The sequence below is a fragment of the Ostrea edulis genome, chromosome 9, assembly GCF_947568905.1.
Source record: "Ostrea edulis chromosome 9, xbOstEdul1.1, whole genome shotgun sequence".
Taxonomy (NCBI): domain Eukaryota; kingdom Metazoa; phylum Mollusca; class Bivalvia; order Ostreida; family Ostreidae; genus Ostrea; species Ostrea edulis.
In genome coordinates, this window is record NC_079172.1 from 23,247,653 (window position 1) to 23,267,682 (window position 20,030).

Consider the following 20,030-nt stretch of genomic DNA (forward strand, 5'->3'; position numbering starts at 1 on the left):
CGTGAATGGTATGTCGGCGTGAGTTCACACCCTAACGTGCGTGAATGGCATGTCGGCGTGAGTTCACACCCTAACGTGCGTGAATGGTATGTCGGCGTGAGTTCACACCCTAACGTGCGTGAATGGTATGTCGGCGTGAGTTCACACCCTAACGTGCGTGAATGGTATGTCGGCGTGAGTTCACACCCTAACGTGCGTGAATGGTATGTCGGCGTGAGTTCACACCCTAACGTGCGTGAATGGCATGTCGGCGTGAGTTCACACCCTAACGTGCGTGAATGGCATGTCGGCGTGAGTTCACACCCTAACGTGCGTGAATGGTATGTCGGCGTGAGTTCACCCCCCAACGTGCGTGAATGGTATGTCGGCGTGAGTTCACACCCTAACGTGCGTGAATGGTATGTCGGCGTGAGTTCACACCCTAACGTGCGTGAATGGTATGTCGGCGCGAGTTCACACCCCAACGTGCGTGAATGGTATGTCGGCGTGAGTTCACACCCTAACGTGCGTGAATGGTATGTCGGCGTGAGTTCACCCCCCAACGTGCGTGAATGGTATGTCGGCGTGAGTTCACACCCTAACGTGCGTGAATGGTATGTCGGCGTGAGTTCACACCCTAACGTGCGTGAATGGTATGTCGGCGCGAGTTCACACCCCAACGTGCGTGAATGGTATGTCGGCGTGAGTTCACACCCTAACGTGCGTGAATGGTATATCGGCGTGAGTTCACACCCTAACGTGCGTGAAAGGTATGTCGGCGCGAGTTCACACCCCAACGTGCGTGAATGGTATGTCGGCGTGAGTTCACACCCTAACGTGCGTGAATGGTATGTCGGCGTGAGTTCACACCCTAACGTGCGTGAAAGGTATGTCGGCGTGAGTTCACACCCTAACGTGCGTGAACGGTAAGTCGGCGTGAGTTCACACCCTAACGTGCGTGAATGGTATGTCGGCGTGAGTTCACACCCTAACGTGCGTGAATGGTATGTCGGCGCGAGTTCACACCCTAACGTGCGTGAATGGTATGTCGGCGTGAAGCGTTGCAGTTCATACTGTACCCTCATGTATTTTCAAAAATGAAATTCATTTCCTATACATATATAAACTTTGTATATGTGTGATAGTCCAAACAGAATACAACAGTTCAACCGATTCCTCTGTATATTAATCCCACTCTTGGTACACTGATTTTGACTACGGATAACTCCGTTTACCTGATCAGGATATAAGGTTCACTGATTTTGACTACGGATAGGGCTCACGGCGGGTGTGACCGGTCGACAGGGGATGCTTACTCCTCCTAGGTACCTGATCCCACCTCTGGTGTGTCCAGGAGTATGTGTTTGCCCAACTATCTACTTTGTATTGCTTATAGGAGTTATGAGATTGATCACTGTTCGTCATCTTCACCTTTAATAGTCGGCTGAGGAAAACCTGTACAAGTTTGAAAATGCTTGGGGAGGACATTGACGCTTTGGATGAATTCAATGACTAACAGCCAATATATACGATACTGAACTGAGAAGTAAAGGTTATCATTTCTAGTTTCAGTTGCGTCAGAATTCGCGGAACGACAAACCAAGGAAATTTACTGCAACTTATCCATGTTTGATTAGTTTACAGCGTCTGTGGCACTAGCATAACAAAATCGAGGCACATTTAATGTACGTTTACATTTCCGAGTTCATTCTCGAATTTTCTTAAGTTATTTTTCCTTTTCCTTTTATATCTTTACACAATTTTTCTACAGGAAAGATGCATTTAATCCCTTTTCAGAAACCTTCAATTATTGTAGAGAAAATTGCTGCTAGTTCCTTTCAACAACAGTGTCAAAAATACATTTTTTGATATCTATATATCTTGAAAGTGCAATATTGAAGTAAAAACTATCAGAAAAGTAGAAGAAAATAAAAACAAAACAAAGCAGAACGGAAAAAAATTTAGCCAATAATAAAGCGTTACCATGTTTTCCTCTATACAAATTCTTTTCCAGTACCCCATAATGAGAATTATATTATATGAGTACATGTAGATATTTATAGACAGTATAATACGTGATCTGCTAATTTTGTCTCTATTATACATGTTGAATTGTTTATCAAAGATATTTGATCAATAAATACACTTTCAACAACAATGGAATTTTCTTATGGTTTGGTAAGGATATTTTATGTATTGCTTCTGTTGTATAAGCAAGATAGAAATTGGCAAGAAATTCGTCTAGCTTGTACCCAACCTATGACCACTATAGATTCTGATTTTTTTTATTATTAATTTCACAAAATAGCTGAGTTACAGTGCCCGATATGTTTATGCTTTCATTAATATCCCACCTGTTACAGCTTTCGTACATATAAGTTAATCTTTAATGAAGGAAATTGCTTATGAAGAAATAAACTTATCTAGCGTTTAAAAACATCAACATCAATCCATGAGTACTAGTAAATAGAAAACAGAAAGAAAGAGAGAAAGAAAAAATCCAAGTTTGTCTTGTTCAAATTTATTCCACTATCTAAACACTATATCGTTAAGAAATAGAATAATGTGATCAATATTTACAATCATAAAACATTTGTGACAGTTTGATCAGTTCTACACTTATAATATTTACAACACGCTCAGCAATCATTGAGGTAGATTTTTAAAAACCTTTTACATCAGATAAAGATACAGTACAATTTACAAATATATACATGTAAATAAAATTGTAATGAAGATGACGACCAAGATCCCTCCAGTTGAAAATCCATTGGTGATTCTAGCTGCAGGTCCACCAGTATATTCAAACTACACGGCAATTAAGGCACTATTTGTAAATCGGCCCAACCTGATCATTCCGAAAAAGGAAGCATTTGAAGTAAACACAGCTCTGACACCAGACGTAGAAATGTGTCTTATAGAAATGGTATCATTTCTGTTTATCCTAAAAATACCCATGGTAAAGCACGATGTTTTGTCTTCATCATGCAACATCATATTATTGGAGTAACACGCTAAAATTGCCTCGTTGTTTTTCATCACGTGGTAGCCTTGTGTTCCGTTACCTTTCAACGTTATCTAAAACAGGAAGTGCAAAGATTTTAATGCAATACAGAACTAAATGCGTACAATTATATAGTATCTCCGCGATATGTTATCATTTGATAAAGTTGAATCAATCTAAAACATTAAATTGAATATTGACAAAGGGAACACATAAGAATGATAGATCATATGAATTTTACTTAACGACAGTAGCGTATATATATCAGATCAACAGAAGACGGTATTTACCCCAATTTGTAATATAATTAAAATACATGTAGAGTCATTAGAGAATCTATCGCTAGAAGTATTGCATGACTGGTTTGAAAATATCTTATTGTTAAGCTGTTTGTAACAATTGATGACACAAAATAATGTTCTATATCTAAGCATAATGATATTAAAGGTATTTTTATCATGTTTTACATAAAGCACAAATGAAAATTATGACAGTAAATACACTTGTTAAAATTTACAGATCTGTTGATATGATGTGTAAAGATACGACAGTAAATTCATAAACGACCGGATCATTTTATAAACAATTGTACATTGGATAATAATTATTCATTGTCAGAAATACTAACGGAGTCGTCTCCCCATAGTAACACATGTGTCCACTATGTGTAAGATATCCATTTTAAAAAAGAACATTAAAATAAATAATCTCTTGGAGTAGACTACTTATACAAGAATAAAGTGTTAGACGTCCTCTTATACAATAACAAATAGAGGTACATCTGAATAAGTCTTTATTTAATACACTGTTATGTCTCAATCTAGTATGCATTACATTCCAGGAGCGTTCTCCACGCGAAAATAAGAAGGCAGGGGTGGTAATAGGAAATGTAAACTGTTTTTAAAAGAATTTAGAGAAGTTGATTGTCCTGTTTCCATCGGTACTGAATTCCATTCATCTATCGCTAACGGGGCAAAGGATGATTTATACATGCTTAATTTACATTTGGGATGGTATTATTTTTTGCGATTGTCTGGTGATATGATTTGATTCATATAAACGTATACTTCATACATTATTTTGAAGATAGTCTGGTACCAAGTTATGATAAATTTCCATATATGATTGATTTTAATTTGACCCTTCCTCTGACAAGAAGTGGTTCCTACCCAGTTTCGAAATAGATCCTCGTGATGCCAAGGGAGATCTGTCACTATCCTCGCGGCTGCTGATTGTAGTTTTTCTATTTTTTCCCTTCAGAATCTTGATTTAAACACCTACTCCATACTTCAGATGCATATTCCAACAGAGGTCTTATCAAAATAGTGTTTAAAAGTAATAAAGTTTTAGGACTGACATTAACTGTAAGTTTTTAAGCAATCCCAGTTTCTTAAAAGCATATGCATTGGTTAATATTGAACCAATCGACCAACTGAGATCGTGTGAACAAATAATACCTAGATGTTTGTGTGTTGACACAAAATCCAAGTTACTATTGTGAAATTCTAAACTGTGCAAGTCTACATTGTTTTTGGTACTAAATAAAACTCCACCAGATTTCGTTTTGCATAACTACCAAGTGCCAGCTTGATATGTTTTTAACTGGTATCTTTGGGATGAATACAACTTTTATGATATTGTTAGATTTCATATTTACTTAGAGTAATGGACCAACAATTTCAATGAACATGCAGTCGTCCTGGTATTTTTTGTAGTTTAATATTATCTGTTATTTTCCCATTTTACTGAACAAGTCTTTTGTAAAGCATACTCATCCTACAGACTGTGTTCACTGACTACTATCATATATACTGTCTACAGACTGTGTTCACTGACTACTATCATATACTGTCTACAGACTGTGTTCACTGACTACTATCATACAGTGTCTACAGACTGTGTTCACTGACTACTATCATATAGTGTCTACAGACTGTGTTCACTGACTACTATCATATACTGTCTATAGACTGTGTTCACTGACTACTATCATATATACTGTCTACAGACTGTGTTCACTGACTACTATCATATACTGTCTACAGACTGTGTTCACTGACTACTATCATATACTGTCTACAGACTGTGTTCACTGACTACTACCACAGACTGTGTTCACTGACTATCATATGGTGTCTACAGACTGTATTCACTGACTACTATCATATAGTGTCTACAGACTGTGTTCACTGACTACTATCATATACTGTCTACAGACTGTGTTCACTGACTACTATCATATACTGTCTACAGACTGTGTTCACTGACTACTATCATATACTGTCTATAGACTGTGTTCACTGACTACTATCATACAGTGTCTATAGACTGCGTTCACTGACTACTATCATATACTGTCTACAGACTGTGTTCACTGACTACTATCATATACTGTCTACAGACTGTGTTCACTGACTACTATCATATACTGTTTACAGACTGTGTTCACTGACTATCATATGGTGTCTACAGACTGTGTTCACTGACTACTATCATATACTGTCTACAGACTGTGTTCACTGACTACTATCATATACTGTCTACAGACTGTGTTCACTGACTACTATCATATACTGTCTACAGACTGTGTTCACTGACTATTATCATATACTGTCTACATACTGTGTTCACTGACTACAGACTGTGTTCACTGACTACTATCATATACTGTCTATAGACTGTGTTCACTGACTACTATCATACAGTGTCTATAGACTGTGTTCAATGACTACTATCATATACTGTCTACAGACTGTGTTCACTGACTACTATCATATACTGTCTACAGACTGTGTTCACTGACTACTATCATATACTGTCTATAGACTGTGTTCACTGACTACTATCATACAGTGTTTATAGACTGTGTTCACTGACTACTATCATATACTGTCTACAGACTGTATTCACTGACTACTATCATATACTGTCTACAGACTGTGTTCACTGACTATCATATGGTGTCTACAGACTGTGTTCACTGACTACTATCATATACTGTCTACAGACTGTGTTCACTGACTACTATCATATACTGTCTACAGACTGTGTTCACTGACTACTATCATATACTGTCTACAGACTGTGTTCACTGACTATTATCATATACTGTCTATAGACTGTGTTCACTGACTATTATCATATACTGTCTATAGACTGTGTTCACTGACTATTATCATATACTGTCTACATACTGTGTTCACTGACTACTATCATATATACTGTCTACAGACTGTGTTCACTGACTACTATCATATACTGTCTACAGACTGTGTTCACTGACTACTATCATACAGTGTCTATAGACTGTGTTCACTGACTACTATCATATACTGTCTACAGACTGTGTTCACTGACTACTATCATATACTGTCTACAGACTGTGTTCACTGACTACTATCATACAGTGTCTACAGACTGTGTTCACTGACTACTATCATATACTGTCTACAGACTGTGTTCACTGACTACTATCATATAGTGTCTACAGACTGTGTTCACTGACTACTATCATATACTGTCTACAGACTGTGTTCACTGACTATTATCATATACTGTCTACAGACTGTGTTCACTGACTACTATCATATACTGTCTACAGACTGTGTTCACTGACTACTATCATATACTGTCTACAGACTGTGTTCACTGACTACTATCATATACTGTCTACAGACTGTGTTCACTGACTACTATCATATAGTGCCGTAGATAGTTCAACGTTTTTACTTACTTTGTAAGTCACTCAAAACTACCACTGTTCGAAAATAATTCAATCAAACATTCAGCTAAAATATCAGCAGTTTCTGGTATTTATTAAATTTAATATAGTTTATTGGACTTCGAATGAATAATTGGGACCTAACTCAAGTTTTACTAGTTTTAAGACACCAACTCCCAATAAGTATCTGTATAATGAACTATACAGATTAAATAATGGTAATTATATGTCTTTAGTTGGATTGTTAAAAATAAAGGTAGCTAACATGCAAATCAGAGAAAGACATTTTATCATTGATATTTTTCTGTATTCTTTTTTAAATAAAAATATAAATACTTTAAAGTATGTAAAATATATATCATTGGCCTGAAAGTTATTAAACATAACAGCTGAAAATCACCTGACCTGGACTTGTCTCCGTATTTGGTGATGATTTCCATATTTGAACGATGATAAGGGAAATAGCCCAAGAAGGACAAACTCTACATGTATAAGATGAATGCAATTTCTTTATTGAATTGCAAATTGATTTATATGTCTCTGTGTACTGCTTTGATATATTTGTTTTTTAATGGTTCAAAAAGTAGTTCGTGGAATGTATATATTCATACGCGGACAGCATACAATTAGAGTATATCATTGAGGGAGTCAGCAAGATTCCAGTTCCCCGAGAGCAAGGCTATTTTAACGAAGCAAAGCCAAGGGAAATAGGCTTCCTCAAGGGGAACTGCCATTTTACTGACTCCCTAAATGACATACTTTCACTGTTTTATTGTAGAAGCATAATAGAGAGGAGATAAAAAAACCCATAACAACTATCAATTTTAATTGAATTGATTTAAACGTTCTAAAATAATTTAACATGTTCAAGGACGTCAAGGTCTTATTTTATATACAAACAGGTAGATTTATTTTGTGTGGTTAAGGAAACGACAACAACAATGGCCAGTGGGTCTTGGGTAAAAAAAAAAAATCAAAACAATCAATCTTTCAGAAATACATGTGAGGTAGGGACTGCTCGTGCATGATGCAATTCCGTTGTATAATGGTTATTCCAATCGGATCACGTTCGTCCTTCTCCGTAACCGGTTACGAAAATAGTAGAGTAGTTGCAATTGATGATTATTGATGACTCAATTCGGAAGACATTAGAACTTTCCACAGATGAAATGAAGTAGCTAGGTGTTCCGAATAGGTGTGTATCAGTTCATTGATTTTCGCAGGGAATCGGTAATTATACAGTGATTTACAGAGACTCATCAAAATATGTCTTTACATTTATTTAGTGAAAAATCAGTAGAGGTAAAATAAATCGTATTAAAGAACCGGATCTCACTAGATTGAAACAAAATGTGTCTTTATTGTTGCATATGACAAAGAAATGGATTTCAATAGAAATTTTAAAGCAGAAAACACACAGTGAATGCAAATATCATCATACGACTGCATAGAAATAGCAAACATAAAGTTCTATTTCCACATATTGTGAATTACGGTGCTATGTGCAAGAGTGGATTCTGAGCTTATAAATCTAAAAATTTGTACAAGAATTTAAGCTCCCCGTATTTTGCAATTTTGAATGCTTTTTAATTTCACGAACACTTGATCAAAAATGAGATCGTTAAATAAATCAGATAATTTTCCATGAAATACTTATGTAATGCAAAACAATAGACCCACGTACCTTATCAGTCACCTGAGTATTAGTCAAAATTCACTAGCCCCTAACACTACGAAATCTATCATAATTTTCCTGTTCTGCAAATCAAAGTTAAATTCTAATATTCAGTAGCGGTATAAAACAATGTGTTCTTTTAAAACAAAAATGCTACCGAAAGTACCCATACTAATGAAAGATTTTACATAATATGTGTCATACTAACAGTACATGACTATTTTGGACCTCCGTCATACTAGCCTAGAACCAGAGCCCCGGGGTTGCGAAATGAACAAGTTTGTTCCTCCCCTTTCTGCTTTTCCTAAAGATCCGCTTATAAGTTTTATATAGTATCAGTAAAATTAAAGAATAAGTCTTTCAAATGATAAAGGCATTAATTACTATGACGATTTTGACCACAACCTGGTAACAAAACCCCTACCCCTCAGATCATGATATTTACAATTCTGTAAAGGGCTATCTGCTCCTTCTAAATATCCATTTAGTTTCAATAGCATTAAAGGTGTTAATTAAATGTTTGCACATAAATACCATATGCCAAATTTGGCCCTGCCCTTGAGTTCGAACCCCTACCCCGGGGATCATGGAATTCCCAATTTTGGTAGTGGCATTCCAGCTCTACATGACTATACATTTAGTTTTTCTTACGGATGTGCGGTGTAGAGAAAAGAAAAAGATTTTTTTTAAAAATTGGTAAAGTTTTGGCAGTTTTCCCCCGCCACATGTCATGTTTTCAAAGTATACAAAATTACATGCATTTTGTCTTCTTTATGCTTATAGTAATTAATTCTAAAAGTTCGTTCGCCAAAATTTTGCGATAATTAACCACAATACAGACTTAAATCTAAGTCCCGATTTCAAAAAAGTCTAGTTAATTAGGTAGGTAGTCACGTGGTACAGTGACGTCACATTTAAAGTAGTTTTAGGCATGAAAAGAATTAATTCTGCTGAAAAAATGAAAAAGTTTAGAAACAGGCCTCGGTAAGCAGGAGTCCTATAATATACAAATTTTGTCCGTCGTGTCCAAAAAATGTTTTATACCAAATATGAAAAGAATTAGAATCAAGAAAAAGTTTAAAATGTTCAATTGTTAACGCATGGCGACGGATGCAGGTTACCTAAAACACGCCGATATGTTGACACTGCGATAAGGGTTGTGCCAAATCCATGACACACTCCTATTTTTAGATTGTTTCCAGTATAATGAGCCAATAGAAGCACGCAAGATATGATGGTATAAAGATATGAAAATATTAAATTTTACAAATTTCTGTCAAAAGTACCGACCTGTGAATAGAGAAGATATAGTCCATCTTGCTTCACTGTCAGGCATCCATTTCCAAAATCCAGTTCGAACTGTTTTTTTCTTTGCTTTTCCCTTAACTTAAAAAACCATTCTGCATATTCCCACTTGTGGAATGTTCCTGAAAGAGTTTCTGTAAATGAAGATCATGTATTTAGATGCAGTAATAAATAATTATTACATTATTATATTATTGTGACTTTGATACTTTGAGATATCATGAAATTTTATGTTCTTCAAAAATTATTTGAGATGAATAACTTTTCCCTGATAAATTCGTTTTGAAATTCAAGGTACACGTATAAGGTAATTGATCTTTCTCTTTCAAGGTACTGCACTCATTGAGCAGTGCTATAGTTTTATCCATGCTTCTAATCTTGAAAAAAGTTCTGCAGTTTTGCTATAGCAATATACTATAAAATAATTGTATATTCATCCATAAAGTTCAAATTTTGCAAATCTTCAAATACATTCCAAAACGGTCTTGCTACAATTCAAAAACATGCACCTGCATTATTAAAAATAAAAACTAGCCATATTGAAAACAGAAACTAGCAGAACAATAACTTGATGGATATCATGTACAGTATTTGATATTTAAGGCAAGTATTACCGTCGTTTTGGTAACCACCTCTCCCAGATGAATGCAAAGCAGGAAGCACAACAGTCTAGAAAAATAAGGGTGACTAAAATTGTCACGTTCGTTTATTTCTTTTTTTATCTCTCAGGACCATTTTCAAATCCAGCTATATGTAAGTGCACTCTCCTGTATCCCTGCACACAAAAGCCATGCATTGCTAAAACTAACTTGCATATAGAGAAAACTTAGAAATAAGGGTGGAATTACCATTTGGTCTATGCTCTCCGTCATACCCAACCACCTGCAGCCCAGTTAACTACAAAAGGAAATATGACTAGATTTACCGTAAGCCCAGTGGTCAAATTCTATTCCCTCATTGTTTATTTCGCCCTCAATCTGGATAGCTTCTACAGCTGTCTACAATTAGAATGAGTGGCATGAAGTCTTCTTGTTGGAACTTTGTCGTTATCTAATTCCTCATAAGAATTCATATTCGTAGACGGTGTTCGCTTGGAAAAGAAGCAAGTGCATTGATATGTGATGCAGGACGCTGGGTGAGTGGTGTATCTGGGATTGATAAACAATGAAAAAAAAGTTCAAAGATAAAAATATTCATCATACGTGCGTAAGAATATTTTGTCTTTTATATGCCAGTGAAAGAACAAAGTCTATTGTTCGCAGATTAAACGTCATATGATTTTGTTACAGCACACCACGAATATGAGAGCACTCCACCCATCTTTCACAAAGCAAGTTAAATTAATCACTACTCGTTATCTTCACTTTGTTCAACTAGATACCAAGTATTAATGATTCATAAACACGAAATGACGGAGTTGTATATGTAGTTTCCTACCCTAGAACTTTTAAACTAAAAAAAAGGGGGGGGGGAGAAAAACCATGAAAATAATGCAAATGTGTGTGTGTATGTGTGAAAAATATAGAACTGAGGACCGCACCCATGAAGAATTGTGTAACAGGAACTTGACTAAGGCTACGCCCAATACCAGGATGATATAATACATGTCAAGGCTATACCCAAGGCAAAGTTAAAATGAACTAGATTAATAAACAAGGTAAACAAACTACGATTTTAATCGTCAGGCATATATTTGCTTTGTTTAATTTTTAGGCTGCATTCCAGTTTTTCCCCACTCATGTAGAGACACTACCACCTTTAGTTGTGAGCTTAATCATTGATGACATTGCGATTTACTCCTTGAATTTTCTATTTTAAGTCGAGAAACCAATATTTAAAGAACTGAGTACCGTATGGCAAATAAATGTATCTCTTCCAACGATTTGTTTTTGATAATATATAATATACTACAACAATTTTGATCGTCATGATTGCTCAAAGTATCATCTAAAATGCTATGATTTCATGCCATTAGAAAAGACTTATATTTACCCCTGGGAAAATCAGGATAACTTTCACCCCCTGTCCCTTCTATATGAACAGCATCAATCTTAAAGATAATGAGAATACATGTTATATTAGTACAAATACAAATTGACGCTTTCCACGTAGAAAAAAGACAAACGAGTATTAGTTATGAGACCCTTAGTTATCGCCCCTGTTTAGAAGAAATTAATCTGGTCTTGGCGAAGCTTTACGGTGGTGTCTAAATGTCGTTATTGCATGCATATAATGTATATATACACACATGTATATGGTCTACATAAAATTTCAGATTGATTTAAAGAATTCCAACTTTTGGAATAACTTACAATTCTTGCCAATACAATTCATATCAAACAAGTCCATATTAGGAAAATTAAGTAAACAATTTTCAGTGTGCGTCCTTTGTCCATCCAGTGCTTCATATACAATGTAATTTTATATATGTGATAAAATGATACCTCGTGAATTTCTGAGATCCCACATCCTTGTGTTTATAATATATTCAAATTGAACAAAGCATTAAAGATTATACTTTCTGACGCAAAAATAGTTAAAAATTTTATTTCTTTATGTCAAGTGGCATTCCTTGACCTCTTTAAACAAGTAATAGTCTTTGGTAAACATTTCATTGGTTTCTAGAATTTACCAGTTTGTATGGGGTTTGGGTTGTTGGTGTAGCTTTATATCTATATATATGTTGGTGAATATCAATCAAATATTAAGGTGGATCCCTCCTCATGTGATGTCATATGTTTTTGCAATTAAAAAAAATAAAATAAATTAAACTTTGCACATGATAAAAATATATCTTTCAAAGGAATTGTATGAAATGGATAAAACTATTTGTAAACTATTGATAGTGACAAAGTTTATATTTTCCTAAGATAATTAATTATTTATAATTTCAAAAATGTTGTCATGAGCAATAACTCCTATGCTGGCATTTCCACTATAGTATATCTAATACAATGATTTTCGTAATATCCACTATTGATTTATGCACATTTATAAATTAGCAATTTTCTAAACAGTTGACGCTAATTTTATCATTCTGTTTTAGCGTGATTTACTGATCAATGTTAACCTACACTTCAAACTCTGTTGTTTTGTATGTCTACGATCTTAAAAAAAAAGGTGACAACATTCACATTTTCTTTGGTTATTAATTAAATTAAACTATATTGAGTGGAAATTAATACACTTTTTCTACTTCCAATCATTATAAGTGATAAGTCACGATGGTGGAACTACCTTAAAGGAGTTTCTCAATAAAAGAGCTCAAATCAAATCAATAGTAGTGAATGGAAAACTATATATATATATATATATATATATAAGAGAGAGAGAGAGAATGAATGTGATGTTCATTTTGCATAATAATGAACACACTCCCTCCAAAATTATTTGAGGTATCATCAAACATCGCATTCTAATATTGTGTGCCGCCATCTTTGATTTGATGTGTAATTTTCATTGATATTGGCGTTCATTCCCAATGGGCTTCTATTGGGGAAAAAATGTTAAATGCATTGAAAAGATATGAAATGTAAATTATTCTTTAGTACAGGTTATATTTTAAATCGAAATGAGATCAAATGGAAATTAATCTTTTAAACATGAAAATATTTCAGCCATATTGTCGGCTAATGGCTTATCAGTATTATAAACTCGATTTCTAACATAAATAATTTGTTATAGGTAATAGAAATGGTTATTACATGATACAACAAAGTTTGAAATTAATAGGGAACAGTAAACTGGCAAATGCTTAAATCGCTGATGTTTAAGAGTTACTGAAATTATTTTCTATTCAAATATTTTTTTATTGTCTTCACTTTCAAGACCCCCGAAACTAGAAAAAAAAAATAATACTCAGAATGAAAACATATTCAATTACTTTTCGTTGATTGCATTTTCTAACCGATTGATCCTCAAATTATAACGTATCGATAAATCAACGTCAACCGTGAATAAAAATAAATCTTACTGTAACTTGTACCATAGATTTTGCAGACAGAACATTTAGAACCCATGCTTCAAACTTTATTGCTTAGTAATGAAGTGTAAATCTAAGGTAAGAAGCTCACATAATTTAAGCAAGAAGATATGAGAGTGACGAATTTTACGCTGTAAATGTACAACAATCCGTTCACAAAAACAGTTTATCCATGCATATCTACCAGTGATAAAAATATGCTGTTTCAACGTATTTCATTTCTTGATTAACCTCTCAACATAACATAAGACGTACATATATGATATAGATTATAAATATAAGATATACATGCTTAGTTTGATGGTAATATGAGGGTTATAAAATTAATGGAAGCATAATAGATTTTTTAACCCAGTGATTCAATTATTTTATTCCCCCATGATATCAGTAACCTAGACATTTATTCCTTAACGACAATTTATAAATTATATCATGCATTAGTTGCCTTGGGCACCTATATTAAATTGCATTTTCTATTCTATAAATTTCTCTGCATTTTCTGAAGAAAAAAACCCATTTTTACACGCCTTAAACAAGATACCTAAAAGAAACTAGATGACCAGAAATTTCAGTTTTAAAAATGTATTCATAAAAATTTCTGCTTGGTTTTGAATTGCATGTAGATGAATATCAAAAAATCATAATAACTCCAATTTTCGAATGCAAAAAACTAATTACTTCCGTTAACACACCCGATCTTCGGCGATGAACTACAGGTAAATTAGTGGATTAGTTTTATCAAAGCGAGTGAAAACCATACTTCTCATGAGGTAAGAATTAAATATTCGGGAAACGCATACAGTTCACCACTATTAATTCTAAAATGTTCATTAAAACATTATTATGTTCGAGTATCCAGGTTTCCATTTAATATTTTGCTGCAAACAAAACTTCTTTACCTATACTAGACACAGGTACAACATATATTTAGATATAGGACTTGACCAGGTGAGCAGGTCAAGAAAGTCAGTATGACACAGAGGGTGTATATGTCTAAGCCACGGTTTGTTCTGATCAACTTAGAGATAATTTTTTTATCTACCAGGAAGTTTATTTTCATTGGTTAAAAATTTTGACCAATTATATCGCTTAATATACGACCCCAACTAAATTTAATCGATACCAAACAAATAGAGCAAAACATAAACTGTTAAGATTTTAGGTCAAGGAAAAATATATATTTTGCTTGTAAGTCAGTATTGAAAAAAAATAATCTTTTGATACAATGTTTCATTCCGATTGAATTGCACTCCATGCACTATAGATATATGTATCTAAATACCGTTTCCTATTTGACTAATCCCAGGTATTGAATCAATGAAAATAAAGGAAGTGTGTAATTTCTGGGAATTTGGAAAGGGGGATTTTTAAAAATATTTGTTAAGTAGTTAATTACCATTGATATTTATTCATATAGTGGAGTTTTGTCAGATCAGTTGTGAGAGGGATTTTGGATAATTTTAAGGTAATTTTGATTGAACCTTTAACAAAAGATATTTCAGTCATTCGAGTTATAGTAAAGTGCTTATAATGATTATAGACATGGCTTCTCCATACTATAAATTTAATGATGTCAGGCACTGTTACACGCGTATCCACTAGTCTGTTGTGATCTGGAAATCCTGATATTGATTTTGACACAAATTAGAAACTTTTTAAACATGTGCACAAATTTATTGCATTTACCAAAAGATTTAGGTAATCTTCAAATTTATTACATGTATATAATATATTTTTAAGAATGTATATAATAGGTACCATCAATATTGGATGTATACTTGTATAGTACACTAAATTGTAATGTGTGCAAATAATATAAAAATAATATATATATGTAGAGTTCAAATTAATTACACAAATTACTCAATTGTGTACATATACAAATCCTGTTCGAGTATTAGGGAGAGAAGGGTCACCCATAGAGGCTAAGCCTGCTCCCCAATCCCATCAATTTATTGAATAGATTTTGTTTAGATAAATGAATAGTAAAATGATTTGAAATGAAGAATATACGTACATTTTTGACTCACTTTCATTTTGGCGATATTTCTGAATTTTATTAATTGAATTTTAAGGACCACTAGATTTATAAGTTTAAAAATAAAGATATTCTGTTGAGCGATATACGTGAGCGGATCAAAGGATCTAAATTTAATTAGATTGGGGCAATCATGATCATACGTAAAAATAATATCAAGAAATGGTCATACCTTAGGTTTGCAGCACTGTTTGTGTTTGCGTTTTCGATTATGTTTCTTATTCACATTCTTATTCTTCTTATGTGCCCCACGTTTTTCTCTGCCTTCTGGTGATGTATTCCAGGATGAAATATAGTTTTTTTGATCCGCCAAATCAACAAACTGGAATAACAAATTCAAATAAATTAATCAAAATGGAGACAAAATCGTTTACTATCAATCCTTTTACATACATACAGATTTTGTAGTTGTCAATTTTATCTAACGTACTTTCGTTTATATTCAAATGCACCCGACATCACGTTGATGCAACTGCACATTTTAGAATTTTTTCTTAATTCAGGAATTCTGATAAATCAAATCCGAGTTGCTATGATCTTCACATTTTAAACCAAACACATATAACCTTTTCATGGTTGAATAAGCAAATACAATTTTCAAAAGCGTACATGATATTTCGAAAACATGAAATTAAGTGCTTAAAACTCAGGAGATATAAGATTTGATAATACCCCTTTGCACGGAAGAAAAAGTAGAGCACTCGTTAACAATTGCCGACTTCCAAATTCATTGCATATTGAAATGATTCAAAAATTTTAATTTTCAACAGAAAACCAAACGTGAGGTCAATTATTAAAGATCTGGTAGACGTAAAAATATTTTCAATATTCAACTGGAGTCCGAGATGACCTACAAGGGGAATCTCTGATGTCCAGATTGAAGAAGGTCTATGTTGGGGATGTTTGTTGCTTAAAACCATTATTCTATTTTGTATACGAAGACAAATGATCGGGTTACAATGACTTACTTCATGCCGCGCTTCATTCACCGCGGACAACGAACCGCTGCTAATTGCTTCCAGGGTCTGGACACGTGCCTGCAAAGTATGCAATTGTTTCAAAATGTCTGCTTCAACATCCGAGCGTCCTACGACGTAAATCAGAAGGAGAAAGTTGATAAATGCAAACAACGCGCACAACAAACACACAAAAACGAAACATCTTTTATGCAGTTGGCTGCACTTTTGACAGGTTCCCCGTACGTGGTCTATTCTGTCATTAGATTCTAAACTTTGCAACTTATATTCCATTTTGCAGAACTAAAGTCTGAAACTTATTCTCAACCTCATTCCACACAGGATCAAGTAGTTAGCAATGCCATTAACGTATATTCTGCATTCAGTGCAGACATGTAGGATTTAGCGCCATATTGTGATCTAGACACTGAGCTAAATATAAAATTATTGGTCGACATGTGTATGTAGAAGTACCTTTACTTGTATTCAGGGATGACCGACTTCTACTCAGCAGAAAAAAAATCTTGCGGCCTTCAGTTCACACACATATATAAGCATCTATTTTTGTTTTGTATTCAAATACAGCTATATTTATATTGTCTTTGATATTTAATGTTATTGTAGGTCGATCGTTTTCAGAAAACACAAGGTCTCCTGTCTGTCAAAATTCATGAGGTATACTGAAGGATAATTGAAGAAAGCAACATTGATTAAACACTGATTGCAAATAGATTTTTCTCTTGTCTACATCAATTGTGCAAGTTTTTCAGGTGATAAATTATGATCAAATACTCAAGACACCGATACGAGTTAAATATCAATGAAACCATAACAAATGTCCTCCACAGTACCCAGAGAAGGGAGGGAGACAAGAGATTCAATCATTACAGATTGACAGTCGTCGATATACCTTTTCCACGAACCGGGATATTTCTCGGAACGCTGTGTTGGTCCCATATTTTGGCACGTCTCGTGGAGATGGCCCTTCGACCTCATTGTCCTTTCTTTTATTGTTGACATATCTATGCACATGCTTGCCCTGCAAATTATTTTTAAAAATTTTCAACAGAAGGGTCATGAAATCACGGATATGTGAAGTGATTAGCTATTTGAAAAGCAAACTGTGTCATTAAACTTTTAAAGCAGCATATCACTATAAACATTTAGCAGTTATAAACACATTAGAGTTACCTTTCCTGAAAACCAAAAAAAAAAAAAAAACAAAAAAACAAACAAACAAACAAAAAAATAAAAAAAATAAAAATCTGTAATGAATGTAAATTGGAACCACATTTAAGATAGTTCGTTCATTACACGATTGTTTAGAGTACAAATTTGGGGAATCAAAGAATGCAGTAATATTTATGATAATAATAATTAAAACAATCAATTTTCTTTGTAGAATGCATACCCTGGATCATAGGATGGAACTCATCATGGACACCAATATAGAAAATCAGAAAATGTTAACACATACAAAGAATTGTGACTGTTTTAATTAAATACTGTTTGGCTATCTAATGACACGAGGTATCAATAAATAGATAAAATTAACACATTTGCTGAATCAATGAAAATATGTCAAAGTTCATTTGAAGTATGATTTATCAAATGTAAATTATATACATTTCAGACACAAAGAGAAGACAACCCATGTACCTTTCTCACAGCTTACTGGATCAACAGTGTTTTTATTGGACAGGAAACTGAAAGTAAATTATAATGTTAGATTGAATATGGAAAAAAAAAAAAAACCTCTGATAAAATTTTATACAGATAGAATAGTTTCTTGCTTTCAATGCAAGAACAATAACTGCATAATTGAGCATCATTCGAGCTTTATTGTTTTCATCGCCTCATTTGTGTAAAAGTCAATGTCTTTCTGATATAGTTTTCAATCCTTAACAAAATTTTACACGAATGCAGAGTCTTTTTAAAAAAAATGTGTCGGAAAGAAAATCTGAACAGAAGAATTGACATTGATGAAATAGGAACAGAGTACAGCAAATAACGAGACAATATACAAAAGGTATATTTTTACTACATGTAAAACAAATCAAAGAAAGGTTTTCTGGCAAGTTTTAATGTTTAATCAGCCATCATTTCGAATATAAAATGTACCCTTTGATCAGTAATCATTCAAACTTTAGTTTTTAAAGAAATAAGAATATGAAGATTATTTCTAAGCAAATTTAATTTGACAAACATTTCGTGTATTTTTAGTTTTTGTTTGTTCTCCCTAGTTTGTTTCTACAATGTTTCTGGATTAGAAAGATGTGCTGAGACATGTTACTACCTACAAAACATTTGTCAATGGCATGGTACAGTATAGATCATCTAATATCGGGTTTTTTATTTACCAATGTTCTTATTTTCTATTTCTCTGTGACTTGCAAATTTACCTACAACTTGACATGAATGGGCATACATGTGAAAAATTAAATAAAATAAAATATGAATAAAGGGAATAAATATCTAGATTGTTCGTATCGTGAGGAATATAGAAACAATGCCGGAAAGCATGGGGAATTTCATATCCAAATGATACAAATAAGCTAAACTTTTATTCCTTGAATAAATTCAATTACCAATGGATATATTTGAAATAAATAAAACTGATGAAATCTTACCCACTTTTTCCTTGTGATTGAATAACACTTTTGTTACATCATACACCAGTAACGCAATTTGTACCAATACATTCTCGACTGCAAGAAAAAAGAAATGTAACAGAAGATGAATAACATGAACTCTGTTCTATGATTTCAGACACGATTCGAATTGGCTGTCTCACAAAGGTATCCTTGCCAATAAATAACTGGGATTCAATGTTACGTGAAAGCTTAAGGGCTGGGCTTTGCCTCACCTACACAAGTGGGTGTAACACTAACCCATTTACCCAATTTCCATTGTCTCGTCTTGGAATACATGCTTTTTAAACGAAACAATTCAATTTTTGCATGCCGTCTTATTTTTTTTATATTCTTAAATTTATCTACAATGGGTTCCCAACAACAATACTTGATTGGATAACAAAGTTGGACAATGCAGTCTGGCTGGAAAAAAAAAGCACAGTTCACATCCCGATGGCAAACGAAGTAAATTCAATAAATAAAGGAAATATTACTTACATGCACATACTAATTGCTCACTCCTCTTCGTAGACAAATTCTAAAATCTAAATGATGAAAACCTCACCGTCTATGTTATTTATACCTGGTTGAACTGGACAGTAAAAGGTAAACCCCTGTTATTTATAGACTTTTGGAAAAGTCCATTAATCTATTTTTATATACACATCTACCCTGTAAATATTGGAAATTCTGAATTATAAAAATAACCAATGTATATTAAAATCATGCGGTCAGTT

At 33.7% G+C, this 20,030-nt stretch overlaps 1 protein-coding gene across 10 annotated transcripts; it reads right to left on the reverse strand.

Moving 5' to 3' along the window:
• Positions 1–2,484: 2,484 nt before the first annotated feature.
• Positions 2,485–18,067, reverse strand: LOC125660281 (uncharacterized). Of its 10 annotated transcripts, none has more exons than XM_056148902.1 (6): positions 17,571–18,067; positions 16,673–16,741; positions 15,877–16,026; positions 10,533–10,581; positions 9,670–9,818; positions 2,485–3,057 (listed from the first exon to the last, which is right to left on the reverse strand). In XM_056148902.1, exons 1-6 carry the CDS (start codon positions 17,736–17,738, stop codon positions 2,788–2,790), a joined length of 855 nt encoding a protein of 284 aa, XP_056004877.1. In that variant the 5' UTR covers positions 17,739–18,067; the 3' UTR covers positions 2,485–2,787. The 10 variants fall into 10 exon arrangements, with proteins under 10 accessions (XP_056004877.1, XP_056004876.1, XP_056004874.1 ...); XM_056148901.1 differs by lacking the exon at positions 10,533–10,581 and adding an exon at positions 10,610–10,682; XM_056148899.1 differs by lacking the exons at positions 10,533–10,581; positions 17,571–18,067 and adding an exon at positions 10,299–10,353 and having other exon boundaries at positions 9,670–9,806; positions 16,673–17,315.
• Between the last annotated feature and the right edge of the window lie 1,963 nt (positions 18,068–20,030).

Excerpts from the sequence above, each read along its gene's own strand:
- LOC125660281 (XM_056148893.1), bottom strand. The coding sequence starts at position 16,954 with ATGGAATATAAGTTGCAAAGTTTAGAATCTAATGACAGAATAGACCAC. Across the intron at positions 10,683-15,876 it reads AACAGTGCTGCAAACCTAAG|ACAGCTGTAGAAGCTATCCA; the intron begins GTATGACCATTT and ends TTCTAATTGTAG. Across the intron at positions 9,819-10,609 it reads ATTTGACCACTGGGCTTACG|AAACTCTTTCAGGAACATTC; the intron begins GTAAATCTAGTC and ends CTTCATTTACAG.